General features: G+C 41.0%; 1 protein-coding gene across 1 annotated transcript; it reads right to left on the bottom strand.

The window, feature by feature from the left end:
- Window positions 1-880: 880 nt before the first annotated feature.
- LOC125239976 lies at window positions 881-12,273 on the bottom strand. Its single transcript, XM_048147770.1, has 8 exons — window positions 11,679-12,273; window positions 10,131-11,078; window positions 8,710-8,831; window positions 7,913-8,089; window positions 6,320-6,482; window positions 5,405-5,476; window positions 3,693-3,850; window positions 881-1,744 (listed from the first exon to the last, which is right to left on the bottom strand). The coding sequence occupies exons 1-8, from the start codon at window positions 12,055-12,057 to the stop codon at window positions 914-916; spliced, it is 2,850 nt and encodes a 949-aa protein (XP_048003727.1). The 5' UTR covers window positions 12,058-12,273; the 3' UTR covers window positions 881-913.
- Between the last annotated feature and the right edge of the window lie 11,332 nt (window positions 12,274-23,605).

The raw sequence follows: 23,605 nt of genomic DNA on the forward strand, positions 1-23,605 counted from the left end.
GTGCGAAAAGGAAATTCGTAACTCGTGTCGATTTAAAACACTCCCTTCGGTTGTGTTTTAATTTATCGCCACTCGTTTCCAACTTCCTCTTTTTCGCACTTGTAATGTACTATTTTACTTCCAATAGTTCCAAATGTTCCAATATAAACAAAAACATACTATTGATCCATCGATGTGATTAGTAAATAAGGTTATTTGTGAAGTTCAATGTCTAAAGGGTCCTTACGCTTTAGCGATAGGGACGTATTGTCAGAATTTCTGTTTTAAATGAATATGACCTTGACTTTGAAGAATAAGGACCTTTTGATGGAAAGACACATTTGTACTTAATATAATGGTTGTTCCGTTAAATTTGTTTTTTGTTATTTGCAAATAGAACCTACCACTTCCTCTCGGCTGCCCCTTGACTTAATTTCGTTTTCCCCTCACTAGCTCGGAAACACGTGTTTTGTCCTCTAATACCAGCGGGTAAAAACGCATTTATCCACTAGTGGGTAAAGTAATTTGACCTTGAATAAAGTCAAATTAACTGCTTTAAAATTGATAAAATTAGGTGAATCTAGTAATAAAGATGATTTACCACCTGTGGAACTACTGGCAGCAGTGATAAACGCATATTTTGCGTTGTAGTTTCCTCGCTATAGTGAGAGGAAAAGTTTTGTGTTACACTCGGGTGCAAATGTATTTTACTTATCATGTGTTAAAAAACTCGCAAGTTCAGGATTCTATTCTCGAACCACTCGCTTCGCTCGTGGTTCAACTATAGAATCCTTTCACTTGCTCGTTTTTCAATTCCACACTCGGCGTTAAAATACAACTTTGCCCCCTTGTGTAACAAATAACTATTGTATCTTTATGTAATGTTATTGAAACTATCGTCTGAAGTATCACTTCATTTAATTTATGTTTCATTTCACTTATTACAATAGCAGTTACACACAAAAGTACTAGTAGTATTATCTACCGCTATCCTAGCTACCCCTCTTTCACCTTTCTCTATATTCATCATCACTTCCTTTTCCTTCGATTCATTCATACTCCATATTGGTATTTTAGCTACATTTGCTGGCGGATCTGCAATTCCTACTTCAGTATTGGATACTTCTTTGTCATTTACAATCGGTCGGGATATTGGTTCTTCGGAATCTTCAGTAATCGATTCATTATTGTCATCTTGAGATTCTTGAGTAGTTGGCGGATTTGTTATATTTTCTTCTGTGTTTGATTCTCCATCTTTGTCATTTTGACTAGTTACTATCATCTGTTCTGTAGAATCAACTTCATCGTTTTTGTCATTTTCACTATTTTCTGTCAAAGTTATTGGTTCTACAGGATCAACTTCTTCGTTTTTGTTATTTTGACTACCTAATGTCAAAGATAATGGATCTGCAACTTTATCTTCATCATTTTTGTCATTTTTACTAGGTACTGTCAAAGATAATGGATCTGCAACTTTATCTTCATCATTTTTGTCATTTTTACTAGGTACTGTCAAAGATATTGGATCTGCAACTTTATCTTCATCATTTTTGTCATTTTTACGAGGCACTGTCGAAGATATTGGATCTTCAGCTTCATTTTTGTCATTTTCATAATCATTATAATTAGGTATTGTCAAGTCTTGTGGTTCTGAAGCATTTGAAACTGCACTTTCAAGCCCCAAGTTTGTAGATATTCTATCTTCTTCTGGAGCCAGTGATGGATTTGGCGTTAGAAAGGCGTCTTCTGGTCTGATTGTCACATCCTGTAATACACGATTTAAAATGTTAGCAGCATTGGAAATAAGGGACTGGGACAAATACATCCATACTAATATTATAAATGGGAAAGTCTGTGTCTGTTTGTTTGTCCGTATTTCACGGCAAAACGGAGCGACGAATTGACGTGATTTTATAAGTGGAGATAGTTGAAGGGATGGAGAGTGACGTAGGCTACTTTTTGTCTCTTTCTAACGCTCCAAATCCCTAAAATGGGGGGTGGAAGTTTGTATGGAACATCCCCACGTTTCGAATTTAACGCAAGCGAAGCCGCGGGCAAAAGCTAGTTATTTGTAATAAAGACTAGTTTTGCTGCACGATGCACGTTTTCAGTCTTATTGAAGTACGTATACTTTACTTCTCTTCACACCTCTCCTCTATATTTGGCACGTGGTTAACCAGCACGGGTAGCATGGTCGCGCGATAGACGAAAAAATATCAGGCCGTCCCTATCGCACTATTATTAAGTGCGATAGGGACGGCCAGATGTTTTATCATTTATCGCGCGACCATAACTGCCTGCCAGGAATCGCAAGCCTGGACATGTAAATCTGGCAACGTCGCATTTAATTGGTTGACTACATATAGCGGTCTATAGCAAGCAAATCTTGTCACAAAAAAAGGCGGAAAATTTTAATAACCGGGTTCACCGGCCACTTTTCTTCATCAAACGCGTGCCTTCCTAAACCTTGACGTTGGCGGAATCGAATGTTGGCGAATGTTTAATTTCCATAGAAAATTTTAATTCCGCGACTTTTTTAGTGCTAAAATTTCGTTGACCGAACAGCTTCAGTCTTATCAACATACAGCTCTTCACACCCCTCCTCTATATTCGGCACGTGGCTAACCAGGAACCGTCTGTGCGCTTTCACACGCGTAAAGCTGCCAACATGGCATAATATATCATTTGTTGACTACATATAGAGAAATAAAGTAAGGGAAGAGTTGTAACTCCATACTCCTGTCGTTTGGAGTCCCTACGAGACAACATATGTCTTGCAACTTGAAAAAGTGCAGAAAGTTTTCTTGCGCTTCCTATACAGGAAATTGTACGGGTATTACCCATTTCTCTATCCCACCAAATTTTTGTTAGGAATGCTGGGATATAACTCACTCGAGGTAAGACGCAGTTCGGCACTTCTCACTGCAATTTGTACCATCCTACGCGGTGACTCTGACTGTGTCGAGTTGACACCACAAGTAGTACGGCTGCTTGTCCCGATACCGTCTAAATTTGAGTTTCGGCCTCGAAACCGCTGTCTTCTGTCAGTGCCAAGTTCCCGAACAGTGTCGAGAAGGAACTCTCCTTTTGTTCGAGCATTACACAGCTTGAATTTACTCCTCGCATCAGCGCCTGAATGTGATGTGTTTGCTAGTAGATGAATGGTTGTACGTGATGAATGTCTGAGGTTTAGCGAGATGATGGATGTTCGTCCTTCTTCTGTGCCTTATTAGTGTTTATTGTATGTTAACTTTTTCCCGTTATGTATATATAGGGATCATATATGTATTTTTACAGTGCTTTGGTTTATCTGTAATGCTGTGTTAATTATTATGATTAATAATAAAAAAAAAAACCATCAGTAAATGCGAGTTATTTGTAAAGGCATAGTTAAGTGACACCTAGCGACAATCACGCGTCAAATAGCTTGAATTATCAATACCACTACTCGATACTAGCTGTCAGCAGTGTGTCGTCTGCTAAAAATTTACTGTTAGAACAGTTTACAATTTATATTGCAAGCAGAAGGAATTGAAAAAAGCATTAGACTCTTTGTTCGTCGCGACATCTATTGACAAGTAGCAGTACTGATAATTTACGGTTGACGCGTGATTGTCACTAGATGTCACTTAACTATGCCTATACAAATAACTTACATTTACTGATGTATAGAGTTAACTCTTCCTTTATTCCTCTATGGTATAAACTATTACCTGAACTGCAGTCTTATCAACATACAGCTCTTCACACCCCTCCTCTATATTCGGCACGTGGCTAACCAGGAAGCGTCTGTGCGCTTGCACATGCGTAAAGCTGCCAACAGCGTACGCATTACATTTATTGTTGTCACGCGGCGCCGTCGACGCTATACCTGCAACAGCATTCATTAGTTTTTTTTTTTTTTTCGTTATAAGAAAAGAAAACTTACAATAAAGTTTTGTACTTGTCTGCCAAACTGCACAGCAGTTTGTTGGCAGAAAATTATTCTACCCTCCACAGTTTATGTTGAACCACTTATTTTGTATTTTATACAATGATAAAAAAAAATGTAATTTATACATGCAAGTATGTCCTACCCAAGGTATCCAAGCACTAATCTTATAAAAGTAAAAATATACAAACAACTTTAATCAGGTATTCTGTTGGGTTGGGTTTGGGTTTTACAAGGGGGCAAAGTTGTTGTTTAACCACACGTGCCAATATTGATACCCGAGCAAGCGAAAGATTCCAATATTGAACCGCGAGCGTAGCGAGTCGCGAGGGTTTCAAGGCACAAAGGTTAAACAAACTTTGCCACCGAGTGAAACACAAAATTTTTCACCACACCAACACGAACAAAATACTGACTATAAAACATCAAACTAAATCAAATCTATCAATCTATTCAATATTTATTATTCAAAATCATCATTTACACCAGAGAAAAGTACACGTAAATTATACCAGCCAGCTCAAGACATCAAGTTAAAATTTGTATGAAATTTTGCTATCTGTTTTCGAATAGTTTAAAGTAAGCCTTTACCAGTTGGTGTGGTAAAAAAAATATCATAGGAAATTATTACACAGATTGACTAAGTCACACCTCGGACACTGGCCATCAAATATATGAAAGAGGCGCGTTCCTAGCACACAGTCTAAGCTCGTGTAGGTGAACGCGTACCATGCTTGTATGAGTGAAATATGACAGGTCGACTGTTCGTGTTTTTGACAGGCGGTAACTGTGAGGTAACCGAGAGGGGGTGGGCGGCACTTTCAGCGGGGAGCGGGAGTGGCCATACTGTACGATAGACGATAGTACTCTTTATTATACTGTGACTAAGTCCCACGCACAAACTACTAAGAAGATGTCCCACGGTAAGCTGAAGAAGGCTTTTGTGATATAGATATTCAGACAACGATAAGGTTCATTTTTAGGCGTTGTGACGACCGATCTGGCCTAGCCTGACCTGCCTGCTGCGCCGCGGTCCCGGGTTCGAATCCCGATAAGGGCATTTATTTGTGTGATGAGCACAGATATTTGTTCCTGCGTCATGGATGTTTTCTATGTATATAAGTGTAGGATGCGAGGATAGGAACGTATTGAGTGAATGACTGAGCGATAGACTGAACTGAAGAATGAACGGTGAGCGAAAGAGAGAGAATGATGGTGAATGTCAGTGTGTGTGAAAGGGATAGCAAAACGACACAGGGCATTTTAAAATTGTAACGGAGAGACCGATTTGTGACGTGCTATGGTAAAGTGAGAATTTATTGTGTTTTGCGAAATAAAATAACATATTCCAAGATTGGTGTTTATTTTGAGTCCGCCCGACCCACATAAGTATTTCTATATATATCGTTGTCTTAGTACCCAGCCACACCACAAGCCTTGAGCTTACCGTGGGACTCAGTCAACCTGTGTAAGAAAAGTAAGAATTTCACTTACCGTGAAGGTAGGGTATGGTTGAAGTGTTAAAGACGAGACCACCTCCGCTGTCGCCACGGCAAAGGGCACGACCTGAAAAATCATCACTTACCATCAGGTGTGAATTGTGATCGTCTTCCTATTCATACAAAAAAAATGTATTCCTTTTCAGTTTCTTTAACATCATAGATCAAATATAAGAAGATCACACCATCTCATACATTAAAATGCGACCGCCTAAGAACGCGCATACACTACACCACACATAGATGGCACCACAAATGTCTTGTAGTTTTCGATTATACTTGTAGATGGCGTTAAGTGTCACTTTTGTCATAGATTTATGGCTCGAAAATGACACTTAACACACACAAATAATCGATGGCAACAAGGCATATTTGGGGCGCCATCTATGTGTGGTGTAGTGTATGCGCGTTCTTAGGCGGTCGCATTTTAATGTGTCTTCTTATATTTAATCTGTGTTAACATTAAAGAAAATCCATTGCTTAAAACTCTTAAAAAACAAGTGCACAAATCAATACAGTACAACAAAAAACACAGAAAGAAAGAAAGAAAGAAAAGACGTTTATTAGCCACCAAACCACGCTAACACTCAATCGAAGAACCCCCCACGAGTCATTCCAGGTGCAAAGGTTCCCAAGACACTAGCTGCATTTCCGCGTTGGACCGCGATCGAACCTTTGCACCAGGAATGACCCGGAGCGGAGATCGAGTCCCCTCTCCCACAAGAGACTCCTAGTGCCGTAACCGAATGGCATTTTTGCGACGCGAAACGAAAACGAAACACCGCGAAAGGTAGTCTGGCTCTGTCTCGCCAATACGCAAGAGCGATAGAGATAGATATCTACCTGCGTTTCGTTTTGTGAGCGTTTGTGTCATTCTGCTACGTACCCTGAGTTTCAAAAAGAAGGTTACCTGTCTTTTGATCCCCTGCACAGATCTTGTCACTAGTGATATACTTGAGGAAGCTGTCGACAGCAGTTCGGAGGCACTCCTCGATGTCCACATAAGGCAGTTCCAAGTAGTTAAGGCGCTGTGACGGCGGGCCGTTGGGTTCCGTCAGGCCCCAGCCGGCGATCTAGATAGATAGACAATTTGGTTTATTTCCTCGACCTAATGGAAGCTGAACACCTGAAGCATACTCCAAACACCAGTGGCCCGTTTCTCAATAGTTCAATAGTTCAATAGTTCTTTATTTGCATCATATACATTTTACAATAGGTACATGGACCCTGAAAGGGTATAGCAAATTTGTGGCATAACCAATTATATAAACGAAAGGATATTACATAATAATACCTACATTTTAGGTGTACATACTACAAAAGTTAACATATTAATTAGGTCGTACAAGTCATATCATATAGACATAGTATCATCCTCCATAAATTCAGTTATTGTGTAGTAGCATTTATCTTTCAGCATTGTTTTTAGGTTGTTTATGAACTTTGAGTCAGACTGTACAGTTTTTAGGAAAGTGGGGAGTTTGTTATATATTTTAATTGCTCTATAGTACAAGCCTTGTATTACAAGTGTGTTTCCATGACAAATTGACAACCCATACGATTTGACAGTTCGCGCACACGGCTTGTACCTTTCGAAAAACGGGCTTTGAGCGTTTTGAGAGCGTTTGTGCCATTCGGCTACGCACCCAGATCATAATATCGATGGCAATGTCAACTTAGTCTATCTGAAGTCTGAACTCTCCAAGTATACGTACTATCAGCTGCAAAAGTTCATGGCGAATTTATCGATGAATTCATTCATAATTTCTCCACGCAATTTTGCAGCGAACTGTACCTATACATTCCAGGGGCCTACTATAGTAAAACCTGACCCGAAATATGACCATTGTTAAGAGGGCGCTGTTTTTCTGATGTATGCAGTGACAGTTCAATAAAGTATGAAGCTAATAGTTTTAATGACATTCTTCAACATGGCGCATAGTCATATGTATATTTCTTGTCAGGTATTACTAGTATGTATAGCAAGTATTTGGTAAACATTTTCCAGATTCCAGCTGGTAAGATTCCTAAGGTGTTCAGGAAGATTCTAGGACCCGTGAAAAGAAACGATGGCAGTATGAGAATCCGAAAAAATGCCGAAATTGAACATCTTATAGCCGAACCGAATATAATAGGTGAGACCAAGGCACATCGTCTCCTCTGGCTTGGCCATCTTATAAGGATGGGTGAGGATCGGGCAGTCAAGAGAGCCTATCTGGGTTGTCCAACTGGACGCCGTCCCGCTGGCCATCCTAAATATCGTTGGGCTGATAGAGTGGAGGCAGATCTCCGTGAACTCGGCGTTAACGAGGGCTGGCGAGAGGTCGCTCTGGACTGACTCACTTTGGGTCGTCGGTCCAACAAAGTAAGTAACATTCCTTTAAACCTAAGGTTGAAACTGATGAAGATAATCTTGACCCGGGGCGTACTCCAAAGACCTGGTCAGGAGAGCAGTTGGAACTCCCAACTCCAACTTCTATCAGCCGTATCAGAAACTGTTTACCTTCCCCCGGTTCCCGCTAGTAAGATGCCTTTGATCCAGTTCAAGGTCGAAGCTGACGCAAACTGGCTTGACTCCAGGGGCGTATTCCAAAGACCTGGTGAGGAGAACGATGGCAATGTCGTCTTGAAAGCTGGTCTTGCTGCCACGGAAGCGGGGAGGTATCTTGATGTCTCTTATCTGAAAGTATTGTTTTATGAAAGCCAAAGAACAAGGATCTTAATTGGAATTTGGGTGACACTAAATGTTTTCAAGGTGTCGTTGGGATTTGGCACTATTGTTATAGAGTTAGTAGTTCTCAATCTGACACCTAATCTCATCCAGTTGTGACCCGCAGTTTTTCGGATGTCGTCGACCCAACGAGCCGTTGCTTTACTGAATACTGCAGGTCACAACTGGATCCTGGAGCCCAGGACCGGAAGAAGTGGCGTACTATAATAGAAGAGAGGCCTATGCTCAGCAGTGGGCAATAAAGGGCTGATATGATGATGATGATGATGATGTATCTGACACCTGGCGGGGATCATCTTCAGACGTATTTCCCGGACAAAAGTTCGGGGACGGTATCCTTACCTTATAGATATTTTAACTAGATTGAGATTTAATTACTTAGATTAAATTGTTTTAAATTCTAAAGGGACTCTTTGATATAGGCTTCGGCCTCCCGTACGCCTCCCAAATGACAGGGAACCAATAGTCCCAAGATATGGGAAATAAGACAATCAATCGCGACCAAGAAGTGACTTCCCATCCCGTATCCAGACGGGTACATTTTTCTTACGTCTTTTTCAAGGTCTTACGTCAGAATGCTGTGTGTAGATCTCCCCCTCATTCTCCCAGGGTCTCAGGAGCTTGCCGGCTGCCACCGCGAACAGACCCGGACGTAAAGCACCCACATCATCGTTCCAGAAACAGTGGGCCGCTGAAACGTACAAAAATTAATATCTTAGACGGTCAACCAAATCTTGGTCACAGAATATAATTGGCACTAAAAAAGGCGCGAAATTTTCTATGGGAATCAAACCTTACATTTTCATTCAATTAAAGAAAAGACTTCGGACGTCACAAGAACCACCAACAAATTCGCGCTTCACCTGCGATCTTTGTGGCAAGTAAGGTATCACGTTATAGTCATATCATAGGAAACCCCTAGTGCCGTAGCCGAATGGCATTTCTGCGACGCGAAACGAAAACGAAAAAAGGTAGTCTGGCTCTGTCGCGCCAATACGCAAGAGCAATAGAGATAGATAGATATCCACGAGCGTTTCGTTTCGTGCGCGTTTGTGCCATTCGGCTACAGTACCTGATCTTCCATGGCGTACAGACTTTGTATCTACTTTAGACGTGTTTTAGAACTAACTTTAGCAGTTTCATGTGCTCTGCCTACCCCTTTATGGGAAACAGGTGTGATTGTATGTTTCTAGGTAGTTTTGAGGTCCCATGCAGTATCTACTGGGCTAGCTAGATTAACATTAAGACGATACGGTAGGGGTCGATTCTCCATACAAACGCTCTCGACTATTTCCTCCCTGGTTTTTGAAGATAGAGCAATGATTTTTTCAACACAGATTGTTATTATTTTTATCTGTGTCGGACCGTTTTGATTTTTTTGATATTCTGCTTTTTAAAGACTCTAGGGAGCCAATCAAAAATTTCCAAAAACGGCCTTTTTCATTGAGGCGCAAAAAAGGTGTGATACTTAAGATTGGTAACAATTAACCAAAAAAGCTAAACGGTCCGACATAGAGTATTTCATTGTTATTCAGGTCCTCAAATTTCATTCCGATTGATAAAGTTTTGAAGGAGGAAAGAGTCGAGAGCGGAACCTCGATTATAAAGATTTTTTTGAAATATCTTTTGACTCAGTTGTTCTTAATGGACAATTTTTTTTCGATAAATCTAGTTAATAACACTAGTATCATTTATTCCTCCTTGCGTTATCCCGGCATTTGCCACGGCTCATGGGAGCACTATAATAGTGCGATAGGGACGGCCTGCTATTTTATCGTCTATCGCGCGACCATGCTTCCCGTGCTGGGTCCGCTATAACACTAGTATATATATTTAACTAAAGTCCCAAGTTGAAAGGGGGGCTCCTTTCCATTTTAGCATTTTCGCTACCGTATCCTCTTAATAATCTGTCAGCCCTTTAAAAGTTAGTAGGTATTATTGAATTGTTTCCATATACTACCACTTCTTTTGACTTCTAAAGGACACGTACCTGATAGAACTACATCAGCTTTTACCAAAGATCCACCACACACTTGCATGTACGGGGTAAAGGTCTTCGAATATATCCCAACATGCCATTGCAAAGACGGGGCGAACAGTAACCCCAGCTTCGGGACTGGTCGGGACATGGTCCCGGACATGGTCCAGCATGGACATGGTTCAGCTGTTGTCACAGTCGTCAGGGCTGGTTGTGGTGTCGTAGTATTCTTTTCTTTAGAGTTTCCATCAGCCATGACCATTTTCTTGTTCTGTTCAGTAGTAGTGTCATTTGTATCATTGTTTTCGTCATTACCTTCGTCAATTTTAGCCCGATCAGCATAAAGATTTTCTTCAGTAGTAATATCTTTTTCACTCTTTTCTCTAGTGTTTTCATTAGTCATGACCATTTTCGTATCATTGTTCTTATTCTCTTCAGTAGTAATGTCATTTGTATCATTGTTCTTGTCATTACCTTCGTCAATTTTAGGCGGATCATCAGAAATATTTTCTTCAGTAGTAATATCTTTGTCACTCTTTTCTCTAGTGTTTTCATCTGTCAAGACCATTTTCGTATCATTGTTCTTGTTCTCTTCAGTAGTAATGTCATATGTATCATTGTTTTCGTCATTACCTTCGTTAATTTTTGGCGGATCATCAGAAATATTTTCTTCAGTAGTAATATCTTTTTCACTCTTTTCTCTAGTGTTTTCATCAGTCAAGACCGTTTTCGTATCATTGTTCTTAGTTACGTCCATTAATATAGGCGGTTCATTAAAATCTTTAGGTGGTTCATCACCGCTACTTTCATCAGGAAATGAGTCCTCATCATCATTGATGTCTTTAGGATATGGAGGTTCTGTGTCTTCATCATCGTTAGCTGATGATTTGGAGATGATTTCTGTTGGTTGTGAGTTATCAATATCTTCGTCTGGATTTGAAACTTGAGTAAAGGGGTTTTCTGGAAATTATAAGAGTTTTTGTTGTATGTTTTGATAGAATTTGACCTAGATTTTTTATTTTTTATTTATTAAAGTTCAAAATCTTAACTCATGCGCAGAGTTTCGAGTATCTTAACTGCTAAGAAAAACTAATTCAAAACAACAACACTTTTTGAAACGTTGTTAAAAGTAAAATTAGAAAATTGTAAACTCCATACTTATTTGAATGGTAGCTGAGCAGTATGGTAAATTTTTTACTATTAAAGTTGTCATTAAAAGGATAAAATGGTGTCACACCTCTTGGTTAGTGGAATCAACAAAATATACATTCTAAAAGCCAGATTACAAAATAAATAAATATTATAGGACACATATTGACTGAGTACCATGGTAAGCTCAAGACAACGATATATATATAATACACAAATACATACATAGAAAACATCCATGACTCAGGAACAAATATCTGTGCTCATCACACAAATAAATGCCCTTACCGGGATTCGAACCCGGGACCGCGGCGTAGCAGGCAGGGTCACTATGCGCTAGGCCAGACCGGTCATCAAAACTAATTATAAACATTATTAATTAATTATTAACATAAATATTTGAAACCTCACCATGAGAGTATCCAGTTGGACCAAAATTTTCTTGCCTATTACCAGTTTGACCTCCAAAAGCATCTTCGCTGCTCTGACTGGCAAAAGAACCGTCATTCATCATCAATCCTAAATTCTTCTGCCATTGCGTCAACCAGTAATATCGCTCCATAATTTTACCGATATCTTCTGCACCCTTTTCGTAAGTATGAGTGCTGTAAGTTATATCTGGTTGACTATTTTCGTAAGTATTAGAGGTGTAAGTTATTTCTGGCTGACTTATTTCGTAATTATGAGTGCCGACGGGTCCAGGTTGACTGGTATCAAAATTTTGGGTTCCAATGGTGCCAGGTTGTCTGTTATCAAAAGTTTGGGCGCCAATGCTCCCAAGATGACTCATATCAAAAGTATGGGTACCGAAGGTCCCTACTTGGCTGGTATCAAAATGACTGCCGATGATACCAGGTTGTCTGGTATCATAACTATGGGTACCAATGGTCCCAGGATTGACATTGTAATGCCCATGGTTGTTAGCAGAGTAACTGGTCTCATATTGAGTTTGGGTGTTGATGGACGGGAGACGTGGAATGTTGTAGCCATGTGTGTGAGGAAATATGACCCCTGAAAAAAAATTGTAAGGCATTAATTAAACAAATGAATTTGATGTAAGTTCAATATGATAACATTAAATAAATAAATAAATAAATATATCATAGGGACATTCTTACACAGATTGGCTGAGGCCCACGGTAAGCTCAAGAAGGCTTGTATTGTGGGTACTCAGACAACGATATACATAATAGACAAATACTTATTTATATACATAGAAAACGTCCATGACTCAGGAACAAATATCTGTGCTCATCACACAAATAAATGCCTTTACCGGGATTCAAACCCAGGACCGCGGCTTAGCTTACCATCTATGGACCCTGAGTCTGAAATAAATGATTTTTTTTTTATCAGGCCGGGTCACTACCGACTGAGCCAGACCGGTCGTCACATTGATAACGCAATGGACTCGAGTCCCCACCCCCTGGAATTTTCATAGCTTTTTTTTGCTTGATCATTGTTGCGGCGTCTACCACAGAAGAGGAAGCGGGGACCGGGGACCTCCAAACCTGTTAGTCCGAATGCCTCGCCCCGCGCCCCTCTACTCACCTAGCGAGCCACTTAGCTCTGAGATACGCTCATGTGCGCTTCACTTATATTTAATTATTTAATTTTCCATACATTTTAACTTTAAGTACCTATTGTGGAACTTTGATTAGAAGCATTATCAAGATCTCGGATTTTTATTTAATACACAAGACTCCAAGCTTGTACATGGTGACCCCGACGTGATCTAGATTGATTAAACACGCTAAGAAAGCTTCTGCCCGAGTCACGGAATTTTACTTTGGAGAAGGCAACAGCATCAACGTGGAAATATTTGGATGAGCCAGTGTCTACGCAGTATTCTTCCACGACGCCCTTTGGACTACAGTTATCTACGACGCCAGTGGGACTGCATAGAGACAACGGACATTTACGACGCCATTTTGTGGAAGTTGCAGACCCCCTTACTTCAAGCCCGCCGGTCAAATTACGCCGCAGCCAAGGTTTAGCAAGGGAAGTGCACCATTCCTTCATTTTCCTATTTTTCCGTCGTATTTTCCCCCCATCTTGATTAATTAGCTTTGCCATTCTTCACTCTTTACTGTGCTTAAAGTTAATTGTATATTTTTTTGCACAAGTGACGCAATCATTTTTAGCCACGTACTCTCTTTAATTGCTAGTCGCTGCTTTAGAGCCTTTTGAGCTAAATTAAGCATTTAAAACTATTTAAGAAGCATAAAAACGCTTATTTGAGTGACCTTCTTATTAGTTATTTTCATAAATCTTAATTAAAAATTACGCTATACCTACTTAGGTATCATAAATTATACCTAAAGCATTTCTTCATTTCATGCGCTTATTATAATTTTAAGTTACCTACTACGAATAGTGTACAGCGGTTTAACTTATTACGCGCAGTTAAATCTAAACGCAAAAAATACAAGTGTTTGTGCAATCGTGTTACAGATAAGGCCCGGCCGCATCTGCCCGGCAACAACAACTACTCCGCACAGCTGCGCCGCGCTTTCCGCTGACTCCTGCATTCCGCACAGCACTGTTGCCGCCCGAGCCAACCACTGTGACTGCGAACTTAGGCCAAATTTACGTATTTATACAATTTTATTTATTTTTGATTTTCTCATTCGCTGTTTTAATTGAAATCAGATCTCAACAATTAAAATGTCTACTCCGATCCCTACTAGAACGTCAATTAAAGGACGTATTACCAAATTTAAAAATTACATCGCTGAATTAAATTCTCAGGAAAATATTTCCTCAAAGGATGTAGACGAACTTTCTTTGAAGTTGGATCGTTTTCGCGCTATGTTCACACAGTTTGACCAGGTCCAAACCCAAATAGAGATTTCGACTACATCAGATATGCAAGCCGAAATTGACATAAGAGAAGAGATGGAAAATGATTTTATTTCTCTTATTGCCACGGCCCAGAAGATCATTGATAGGACAGCTGAAAGATCTGATTTCGCCAGCGTAAAGTCTGAGGTTCAAAGTAACTGTGGACACGATAACACATGTAATGGTTTAAATTTTCGTTTGCCTGTGATTAAAATCGCTAGTTTCGATGGTTCGTATTTTAAGTGGCTCGAGTTCAGAGACACATTCGATTCTCTCATTCACAGTTCCGACAACGTCAAGCCGATTCACAAGTTTCACTACCTAAACTCTTATTTAGAAGGTGAAGCGGCTCAAGTAATAAGTAATTTAGAAGTGTCGGACGGTAATTACGCTGAGGCCTGGCGTCTCCTATGCGAGAGATATGACAACAAAAAACAGCTGATTAGCAACCATTTGAACTCCCTGTTTAATTTGCAAGCGATAGGTCGTGAATCGGCCAAGTCCCTGCGTTATTTAGTGGATCATGTGTCTAAAAACCTAAGGGCTTTAAATACGTTGGGCCAACCTACTGATAAATGGGACACGCTTCTCATTCATATGGTCGCAAGTAAACTTGACAGCAACACCAGTTTAAAATGGGAGGAATTTAAAAATAATTCGTTTCAAAATGACGACTTGCCGTCATTGGCCGATTTTAATCGTTTTTTAAAGGGACGTGCTGACGTTTTGGAATCGGTTCAGCGTAATAAATTTGATAAGTCTATTACGAATAATAATAATAAACGCGAACCTGCTGCCTCGCCTAATAATAAACGTGAGAAGTCTAGCACCAAATGTTTTGCGGTTTCAGCCACCCCCTCCACTTCGGCCGCGGCCTCTCCTCCTGCCTGTGTGTTCTGCGGCGGCGAGCACCGTATTTACGATTGCTCGTCATTCCTGTCCCTGTCCATTGAAGACCGGATCTCCGGGGCGTCAAGGTTACGCCTTTGTCTTAATTGTCTTCGGAAGGGGCACACTTCTTATCGCTGCAGAGTAGCTGCTTGTCAAACATGTAAGAAGCGCCACAATACATTGCTGCATAGGGAAACTCCTCAGGTTGCATATTCGCCCGTAGACGCGCCTCTGCCGCAGTCGGCACCCGCGCCCGCGCCCGCTCCCGGGTTGTCGTCTAATATGACCGTATCGCATTCGGACCAGGTACTTTTACCTACCGCGTACGTAGACATATATAGCCCGGCTACTGATAATTACGTAACGGCGCGCGCGTTTTTAGATTGTGGAAGTATGACTTCTATTGTCACAAAAGATTATAAACAAAAATTGCAATTGGCACCGCTGCCCAGTGATAAAAATCTTTTCGGATTATCTGACGTTCCTATAGCCAATAGTCCCGAGCGTTGTTTCGTTCAAATTCGATCTAAACATGATCAAAATATAAAATTCGACATCGCATGTTTAGCTCTGGACAAAATCAACAGCAGTTTGCCGCTAAAGCCTATTGATATCACCAATATCAAGTGGCCGCGTAATAAAAAACTCGCCGATCCTCAGTTTAATCGACCGGGTCCCGTAGATATTTTAATTGGCGGTGATGTTTTTTGGACCTTGGTAGGGGGCGAGCAAATTGATTTAGGGCACGATTCGCTTGTTTTGCGCAAATCAAAACTAGGTTGGTTAGTGGTTAGTAAATATAACCCATTTTTGATGTTCAACGATAGGTCTTTAAATTCTCCTTTGCAGTGCAATCATTTGTACACGACCAATGAAGACCTTGACGACTCGCTCACCAAATTCTGGAAGCTGGAGCAAGTGCCCCAACCTAGCCAACCGTTTACAGATTTAGAGGCAGAATGTGAGCAACATTTTGTCACTCACACATATCGCGATGATAACGGAAGGTTTCACGTGCGTTTGCCATTAATTACGGAACCCGACTGTTTAGGCGATTCCTATCGCTTCGCTAAAAAACGGTTCTATGCATTAGAAAAGCGATTTAAACGCAATCCTGAATTAAAATCGGCTTACGAGCAATTTATTAATGAATATGCCGAATTAGGTCACCTCTCTGTGTCCGACTCTGACATTCCTGACCCCTCTTTTTTTGTGCCGCATCATGCTGTGCAAAGGCCCTCCAGCGAATCTACGAAGCTTCGTGTTGTTTACAATGGAAGTGCCCCCACCACATCTGGCTATTCAATAAATAATCTACAGATGGTTGGGCCAACAATTCAAGACTCGCTATTTAATATTCTCTTGAGGTTTCGTACCTACAAATATGTTTTGACTGGTGATATCGCCAAGATGTATCGCCAGGTCATGGTTCAGGAGTGCGACCGCGATTTACAATTAATTCTTTGGCGCTCCAATGAGAATGAACCTTTAAAAACTTTACGACTCAATACAGTTACTTACGGATACTCAAGTGCTAGTTTTTTAAGCACACGCTGTTTATGGCAATTGGGTGAGGAATGCGGAGACGAAAAAATTAAAACTATAATTCAAAATGATTTTCTAGTCGATGATTTATTAACAGGCTCAGACACAGAGGAGGAATTGCGTTACATCAAAGACTCAGTTGAGCGTGCGCTGGCCGCTGGCTGTTTTCCCTTGCGTAAATATCGCTCAAACTTATCGTCAATTTTAAATGACTCACAAGGCTCGAACGATAATAAAGGTAGCTTGATTATTAGCTCGTCGTCACATACGTTGGGCGTAGGCTGGGATTCTGAGGCAGACATCATTCATTTTCCTACTCAATATTCTGCCAAGGTCGGCCACCCCACAAAACGGTCAATTTTATCGGACTCGTGTAAAATATTCGATCCGTTAGGCCTCTTATGTTTAATGACGATTATACCTAAAATTTTAATTCAAAAACTGTGGCTTGAAAAAATTGACTGGGATGTTCCCGTGCCTAGCCATATAAACGAGTCTTGGCAATTCTTTGTTAACGGTTTAGCGTCTTTAACTTCGATCCAAGTACCTCGCCACGTCCTTTGCGACTCGCCTAATCACATCGAAATGCACGTATTTTGTGATGCGAGTTCAGTAGCATACGCGGCATGTATTTATTTAAGGTCGACTAATGATAAGGGCGACTGTGTAGTCAGGTTGCTGTGCGCAAAGGCTAAGGTCTCACCGGTCCAGGCCACAACTACGCCGCGTTTGGAATTGTGTGCTTGCCTGCTAGGCGCACAGCTCGCGTCAGCTGTTTCCAAGACGTTGCGCTGCCAGATCGCACAGAAATTTTATTGGACTGACTCGTCAATTGTAATTGCATGGCTCAAAATGAACCAAACAAAATTAAAAACGTTTGTCGCCAATCGCGTGGCTCACATTTTGGAACTCACTGAGGGCAGTGAGTTTCGTCACGTTCCGACCGCTTTAAACCCGGCTGACTACCCATCTAGAGGAGTCGAAGCTGGTCGCTTACCTGATTTGCAAATGTGGTGGAACGGGCCAAGTTTTTTGTATGAGCCACAGAATAACTGGCCTCAGTTCTCTCTCAACTCGGAACTCGATTTACCCGAACTAAAGGTTAACGTCGCGATAACGAGCGATTCTGAACCCCATAATTTAATTGATTTCGATCGGTATTCTAAATTAAAAACCTTGCAACGTTCGGTAGCATATTTACTTAGGTTTGCGCACAATTCCCGCCCTTCTTCCAACAAAACTACGGGTGTGCTACAACCTGAGGAGCTCGATGTTTCTTTCAAAAAATTGGTCGCTTTGTCACAGCAGTCTAGCTTTCCTCAAGAATTACAATTGTTGCGTGACAAGCAACCTCTAGGCCCTAAAAACCCTATTTTATCGTTGAACCCATTTTACGACGAAGACGACAAACTCATCAGAGTTGGCGGACGTCTGTCTTCCTCTTTTTATGCATTTGACAAACGCCATCCAATGCTTTTACATGCCAAACACAGACTGACTAAATTGCTGTTTCAGCAGGAGCACGTCCGTCTCTTGCATGCTCCACCTCAGCTACTTCTTGTCGCCATTCGCGAGTCTGTGTGGGCCGTGTCGGGCCGCGCGCTCGCGCGCACCGTGTCGCAGCAATGCGTCACCTGTCGCCGCGCAGCCGGCAATACCTTTGCTCCTTTGATGGGCTCTCTGCCTTCTCAGCGCGTAACGCCTGACTTTCCCTTTATTAGCGTCGGCGTTGACTTCGCTGGACCCTTTATGATTGCAGATAGGCATGGCAGAGGTTGCAAAATTACGAAATGTTATTTAGCGATATTTGTTTGTTTTAGGTACAAATGTCTGCACTTAGAGGCAGTTAGTTCGCTGTCTACGGACTCATTTATTCTCTCGCTAAGGCGTTTTATCTCTCGTAGAGGACGACCACGCGAAATCTTTTGCGATAATGGACGTAACTTTGTAGGAGCGGCCAGAGAAATTAGCGATTATCTCTCATCAAACTCAGATACAGTTTGCAATTTTGCAGCGAATGAGGGAATCAAATTTAAATTTCAACCGGCATACTCAGCTCACTTTGGTGGCTTGTGGGAATCAGGAGTCAAATCTGCCAAATTTCACCTCAAGCGCATATTAGGGAACGCTCATTTAACTTACGAAGAGCTGGCAACTCTCTTTAATCAAGTGGAGTCTATCCTAAACAGTCGTCCTTTATGCCCTTTATCGTCCTCTCCAAACGACTTCCAACCTTTGACCCCTGGTCACTTCCTCATCGGCCGCGCGCTCACTTCGCTGCCGTCGCCGACCCTCGCGGATCTAAACCCAAACCGTTTAGACAGGTTTCAGAGGCTCGAGGCATTGAGACAGCACTTCTGGCGCCGCTGGCAAATGGAGTACATCTGCGAGCTCCAGCAACGGGCCAAGTGGCGTGTTCCAGGACGACCTCTTCAATTGGGTGATCTGGTCCTTCTCAAGGAAGAGAATACCCCTCCAATGCACTGGCGGCTTGGACGGATAGCCAAGCTGTTTCCTGGCGCAGACGGGATTGCGCGAGTAGCTGAAATTGCTACTGCCACGGGTACCTACAAACGAGGTGTAAGATACCTCTGCCCTCTTTTGGACGAGGACCATCAATCCTTGAAGGCTGACGCCTCCAAGGGCCCCCAGGATGTTGCGGCGTCTACCACAGAAGAGGAAGCGGGGACCGGGGACCTCCAAACCTGTTAGTCCGAATGCCTCGCCCCGCGCCCCTCTACTCACCTAGCGAGCCACTTAGCTCTGAGATACGCTCATGTGCGCTTCACTTATATTTAATTATTTAATTTTTCATACATTTTAACTTTAAGTACCTATTGTGGAACTTTGATTAGAAGCATTATCAAGATCTCGGATTTTTATTTAATACACAAGACTCCAAGCTTGTACAATCAGTACCCACAACACAAGCCTTCTTGAGCTTACCGTGGGCCTAAGAGTGGGTGTAAGAATGTCCTATAATTTTTTTTTTTTTTTTTTTATAATATATGTGAATAATGAAAAAACCTCACTGGTGGCGCGCACCTCAGAAGCGCTGGTGGCCTAGCGGTAAGAGCGTGCGACTGTCGTTCCGAAGGTCGCGGGTTTGAACCCCGGCTCGTACCAATGAGTTTTTCGGAACTTATGTGCGAAATGTCATTTGATATTTGCCAGTCGCTTTTCGGTGAAGGAAAACATCGTGAGGAAACCGGACTAATTCCAATAAGGCCTAGTTACCCTTCGGGTTGGAAGGTCAGGTGGCAGTCGCTTTCGTAAAACTACAGCCTACGCCAAATCTTGGGATTAGTTGTCAAAGCGCACCCCAGGCTCCCATGAGCCGTGGCAAATGTCGGGATAACGCAAGGAGGATGAATGAAAAAACCTTACTTTTGAGTCAAAACTTTAGTAACAGAACTTAGTATACAATTAGGTATTTTATAACGTCATGTCATAGGTTGTTTATGGTGGAGGACCTGTATGACATCCGTACACATGTGAACAACCTTAGAATACGTTTAATTTTATTATCTTCTCTATGTAATCACGTATCTTATTTATATAAAATCTTAGTCACAGTCAGTAGTTAGTTATTAGTCTTGACAAGACAACGAACAGGAAAACACTGAGAATATGCTAAAAGCCGTAGCCTCCTGAGTCCCACTGTCCTTTTAAAAGGACTCATTATAACATTTACTTTTTAACCGTAATTTAATAAAAATAAGATCGTAATTCAAAATGATTTTGAGGCTATGGTATCTTTTTATCAAAGACTTTCCTGTTGATTCTACATTTGGCGCTATAAATACGTGTTGAAGTTTAGTAGAACGTCACATTTTGTCGCTTACCATAAAGACGAGATTTGCTCGTATCTTTGTACGAATAGTCTGTTGAAGCATACTTAGCGGCAATCGACAAAGTGGGAAGTTTTACTAAACTTCTACGCATTATAAATAAATCAATGACTTTGCTCAGTTAGACGAACTTTAATAAAATATGGAAATAACAAAAATAAACCACAAATCACTCGAAAAACCAGTATCGCAATAGACTGATTTAATAATTGAAAAAAAAAGCAAGTTTGGGAAATAGGCGGGATTTTTATTTTGGTTGAGTTCAACGTGGGTGTGGTACATTGGGGTCGGTAATGCGCAAGTAACACCTATGAAATCATAGACGTCCATAGGCTACAATGATGGCAAACCGTCAAGCAGGCTGTATGCTTGTGTACCATCGACGTAGTATCAGGGGCGACTCACTCCGCGATTTTATCGACGCGCTATAAGAACATGCCGGCGGCCGCGAGTTCGCGGCCCGTTCAGTGGTGACGACCTTCGCGCGGCGCATTAGAGTTCAATTTATGTAGGTAATAATTAATGTAGGTAAGAATCTGAAATGGCGGCATTTTGTGAACATCAAATGAGTGAAGTCTTCTACATGTACTTGTTCTATAAGTATTATATATTCTGTGGTAGTATACAAAAAATATAGGTTTTCCTTACCGGTTGACGGATATATAATCGGACTACCTGTATAAGATTGTCTTAAATTGTAAATTCATTGTACGTGATTTAATCCGTTTCCGTAGTTTTATTAACCCCCGGCGCAAAAACGACGGGGTGTTATAAGTTTGACGTGTCTGTCTGTCAGTCTGTCCTTTTGTCTGTCTGTCTGTCTGTGTGTGTCTGTCTGTGACATCGTAGCTCCCGAACCGATTTCGATTTAGTTTTTTTTATTTGAAAGCTGTGTTATTCGGGATTGTTCTTAGCCATGTTTCATGAAAATCGGTCCACTAGGTCGCGGTCGGGGGTTTTTCCAAAATTTTAATTTTGTGGTTAGGTTATTTTACTTGTATAAGGTCACCTACCATCGGCAACACTGATTTGTAATCCTTATTACAGGTTCGTTAATGTCTACGGATGGATAGTTAAGAGTGTTGCTGTGTATAAGGACCCTTTGAGAGGTTATTCGCAGGGTTGCAAAAAAACGGTTTTTTTCTAGCTTGAAAAAAAAAAAAAAACATAAAAAAACCGTGAAAAAAAAACACAATTTTTTCTGGAGTTTGTTTTTTTTCTAAAGTACAAAAATTAGCAAAGTAGTTTACTTTCATGCGGTTTTTCGGACTTTAAATTTCATTTAATAATTTTAATTTCTGGTTTTAACAAAGTAACAGTTACGAAATCTGTAGTTAGCAGTTGTCTCTATTTACTGTTGGCAACACCACGGCCTCTCCACGCTCCACGCTGCATCGGGGATTCCCCAATAAACGTTTGTATACTGAATGTTTATCGAATTAAAATGTACGTTATTGTTATTGAAACGTTACAAATCACGATATCATAATAATCGTATTATTTGTTCATCTGAAAAAAAAAATCATATTTAGAAAAAAAACAATGATGCTCGGTTTTTTTTTCATGTTTTTTTTTCACATTTCTGAAAAACAAAACATTTGTTTTTTTTTCTTTTTTTACTAGTTATTCGTATTAATGTTACAAGACCATCAATCAATATTTATTTGCAAAAATGTAGTGTTACAGTGAGTTCTTAAGTGTAAGTATACAAAAAGTGCGTACATTCTACTTGAATAAGCATGCAAATTTTACTCGACACAAGTATCGATAACTCGAATTTTTAATATAATTGTATAATCAAGTAATCAAGTAATTTATTTGCTTTCATGTAGTACATTGGGTCTTATACAATAAAAGTTTCATACATGATCCCCGTAAGGGCATGGCAATTCTTAAAAGTAACTATATAGACGTTCAAGCCAATATTGTTACATAAACAATGGCTGCAAATTTGAAATATGTAGGGTTAACCGACCGGCCAATTGTCTTTATACTCAATACCTACTCAATATTAAATTTATTGTGTACACATAAAACGCGTACCTTCTTAAAATGGCCAAAATCTTGACATGGTGGAATCATCGACGAGCCTTTAAACCGACGAACACTTAAAAATAGTTATTTGTTATACAAGGGGGCAAAGTTGTATTTTAACGCCGAGTGTGGAATTGAAAAACGAGCAAGTGAAAGGATTCTATAGTTGAAGCGAGTGGTTCGAGAATATAATCCTGAACTTGCGAGTTTTTTAACACACGAGAAGTAAAATACATTTGCACCCGAGTGTAACACAAAACTTTTCCCCTCACTATAGCGAGGAAACTACAACGCAAAAAAATCCGTTTATCACTGCTTTCAGTAGTTCCACAGGTGGTAAAAGGGGGGGGGGACTCGAGGGGAAGCATGAAAGAAAGATCAACGTAGTATTTAAAATAAGTTGGGTTAGCGTTTTCTTGTGACCTTTAAGAGCAAACAAAGGGGGCTCGGGGGCGAAGCCCCCGCATGAAAGAAAGATCAACGTAGTATTTAAGATAAGTTGGGTTAGCGTTTTCTTGTTACCTTTCAGAGCAAACAAAGGGGGGCTCGGGTGGCGAAGCCCCCCGCATGAAAGAAAGATCAACGTAGTATTTAAGATAAGTTGGGTTAGCGTTTTCTTGTAACCTTTAAGAGCAAACAAAGGGGGGCTCGGGGGGCGAAGCCCCCCGCATAAAAGAAAGATCAACGTTGTATTTAAAATAAGTTGGGTTAGCGTTTTCTTGTGACCTTTAAGAGCAAACAAAGGGAGGCTCGGGGGACGAAGCCCCCCGCATGAGAGAAAGATCAACGTTGTATTTAAAATTAGTTGGTTCAGGGTTTTCTTGTGACCCTTAAGAGTAACGAAAAGGGGGCTCGGGGGGCGAAGCCCCCCGCATAAAAGAAAGATCAACGTAGTATTTAAAATAAGTTGGGTTAGGGTTTTCTTGTGACCCTTAAGAGTAACGAAAAGGGGGGCTCGGGGGGCGAAGCCCCCTGCATAAAAGAAAGATCAACGTAGTATTTAAAATAAGTTGGGTTAGCGTTTTCTTGTGACCTTTAAGAGCAAACAAAGGGGGCTCGGGGGCGAAGCCCCCCGCATGAAAGAAAGATCAACGTACTATTTAAGACAAGTTGGGTTAGCGTTTTCTTGTGACCTTTAAGAGCAAACAAAGGGGGCTCGGGGGCGAAGCCCCC

This window comes from Leguminivora glycinivorella, chromosome 26, assembly GCF_023078275.1.
Source record: "Leguminivora glycinivorella isolate SPB_JAAS2020 chromosome 26, LegGlyc_1.1, whole genome shotgun sequence".
NCBI lineage: Eukaryota > Metazoa > Arthropoda > Insecta > Lepidoptera > Tortricidae > Leguminivora > Leguminivora glycinivorella.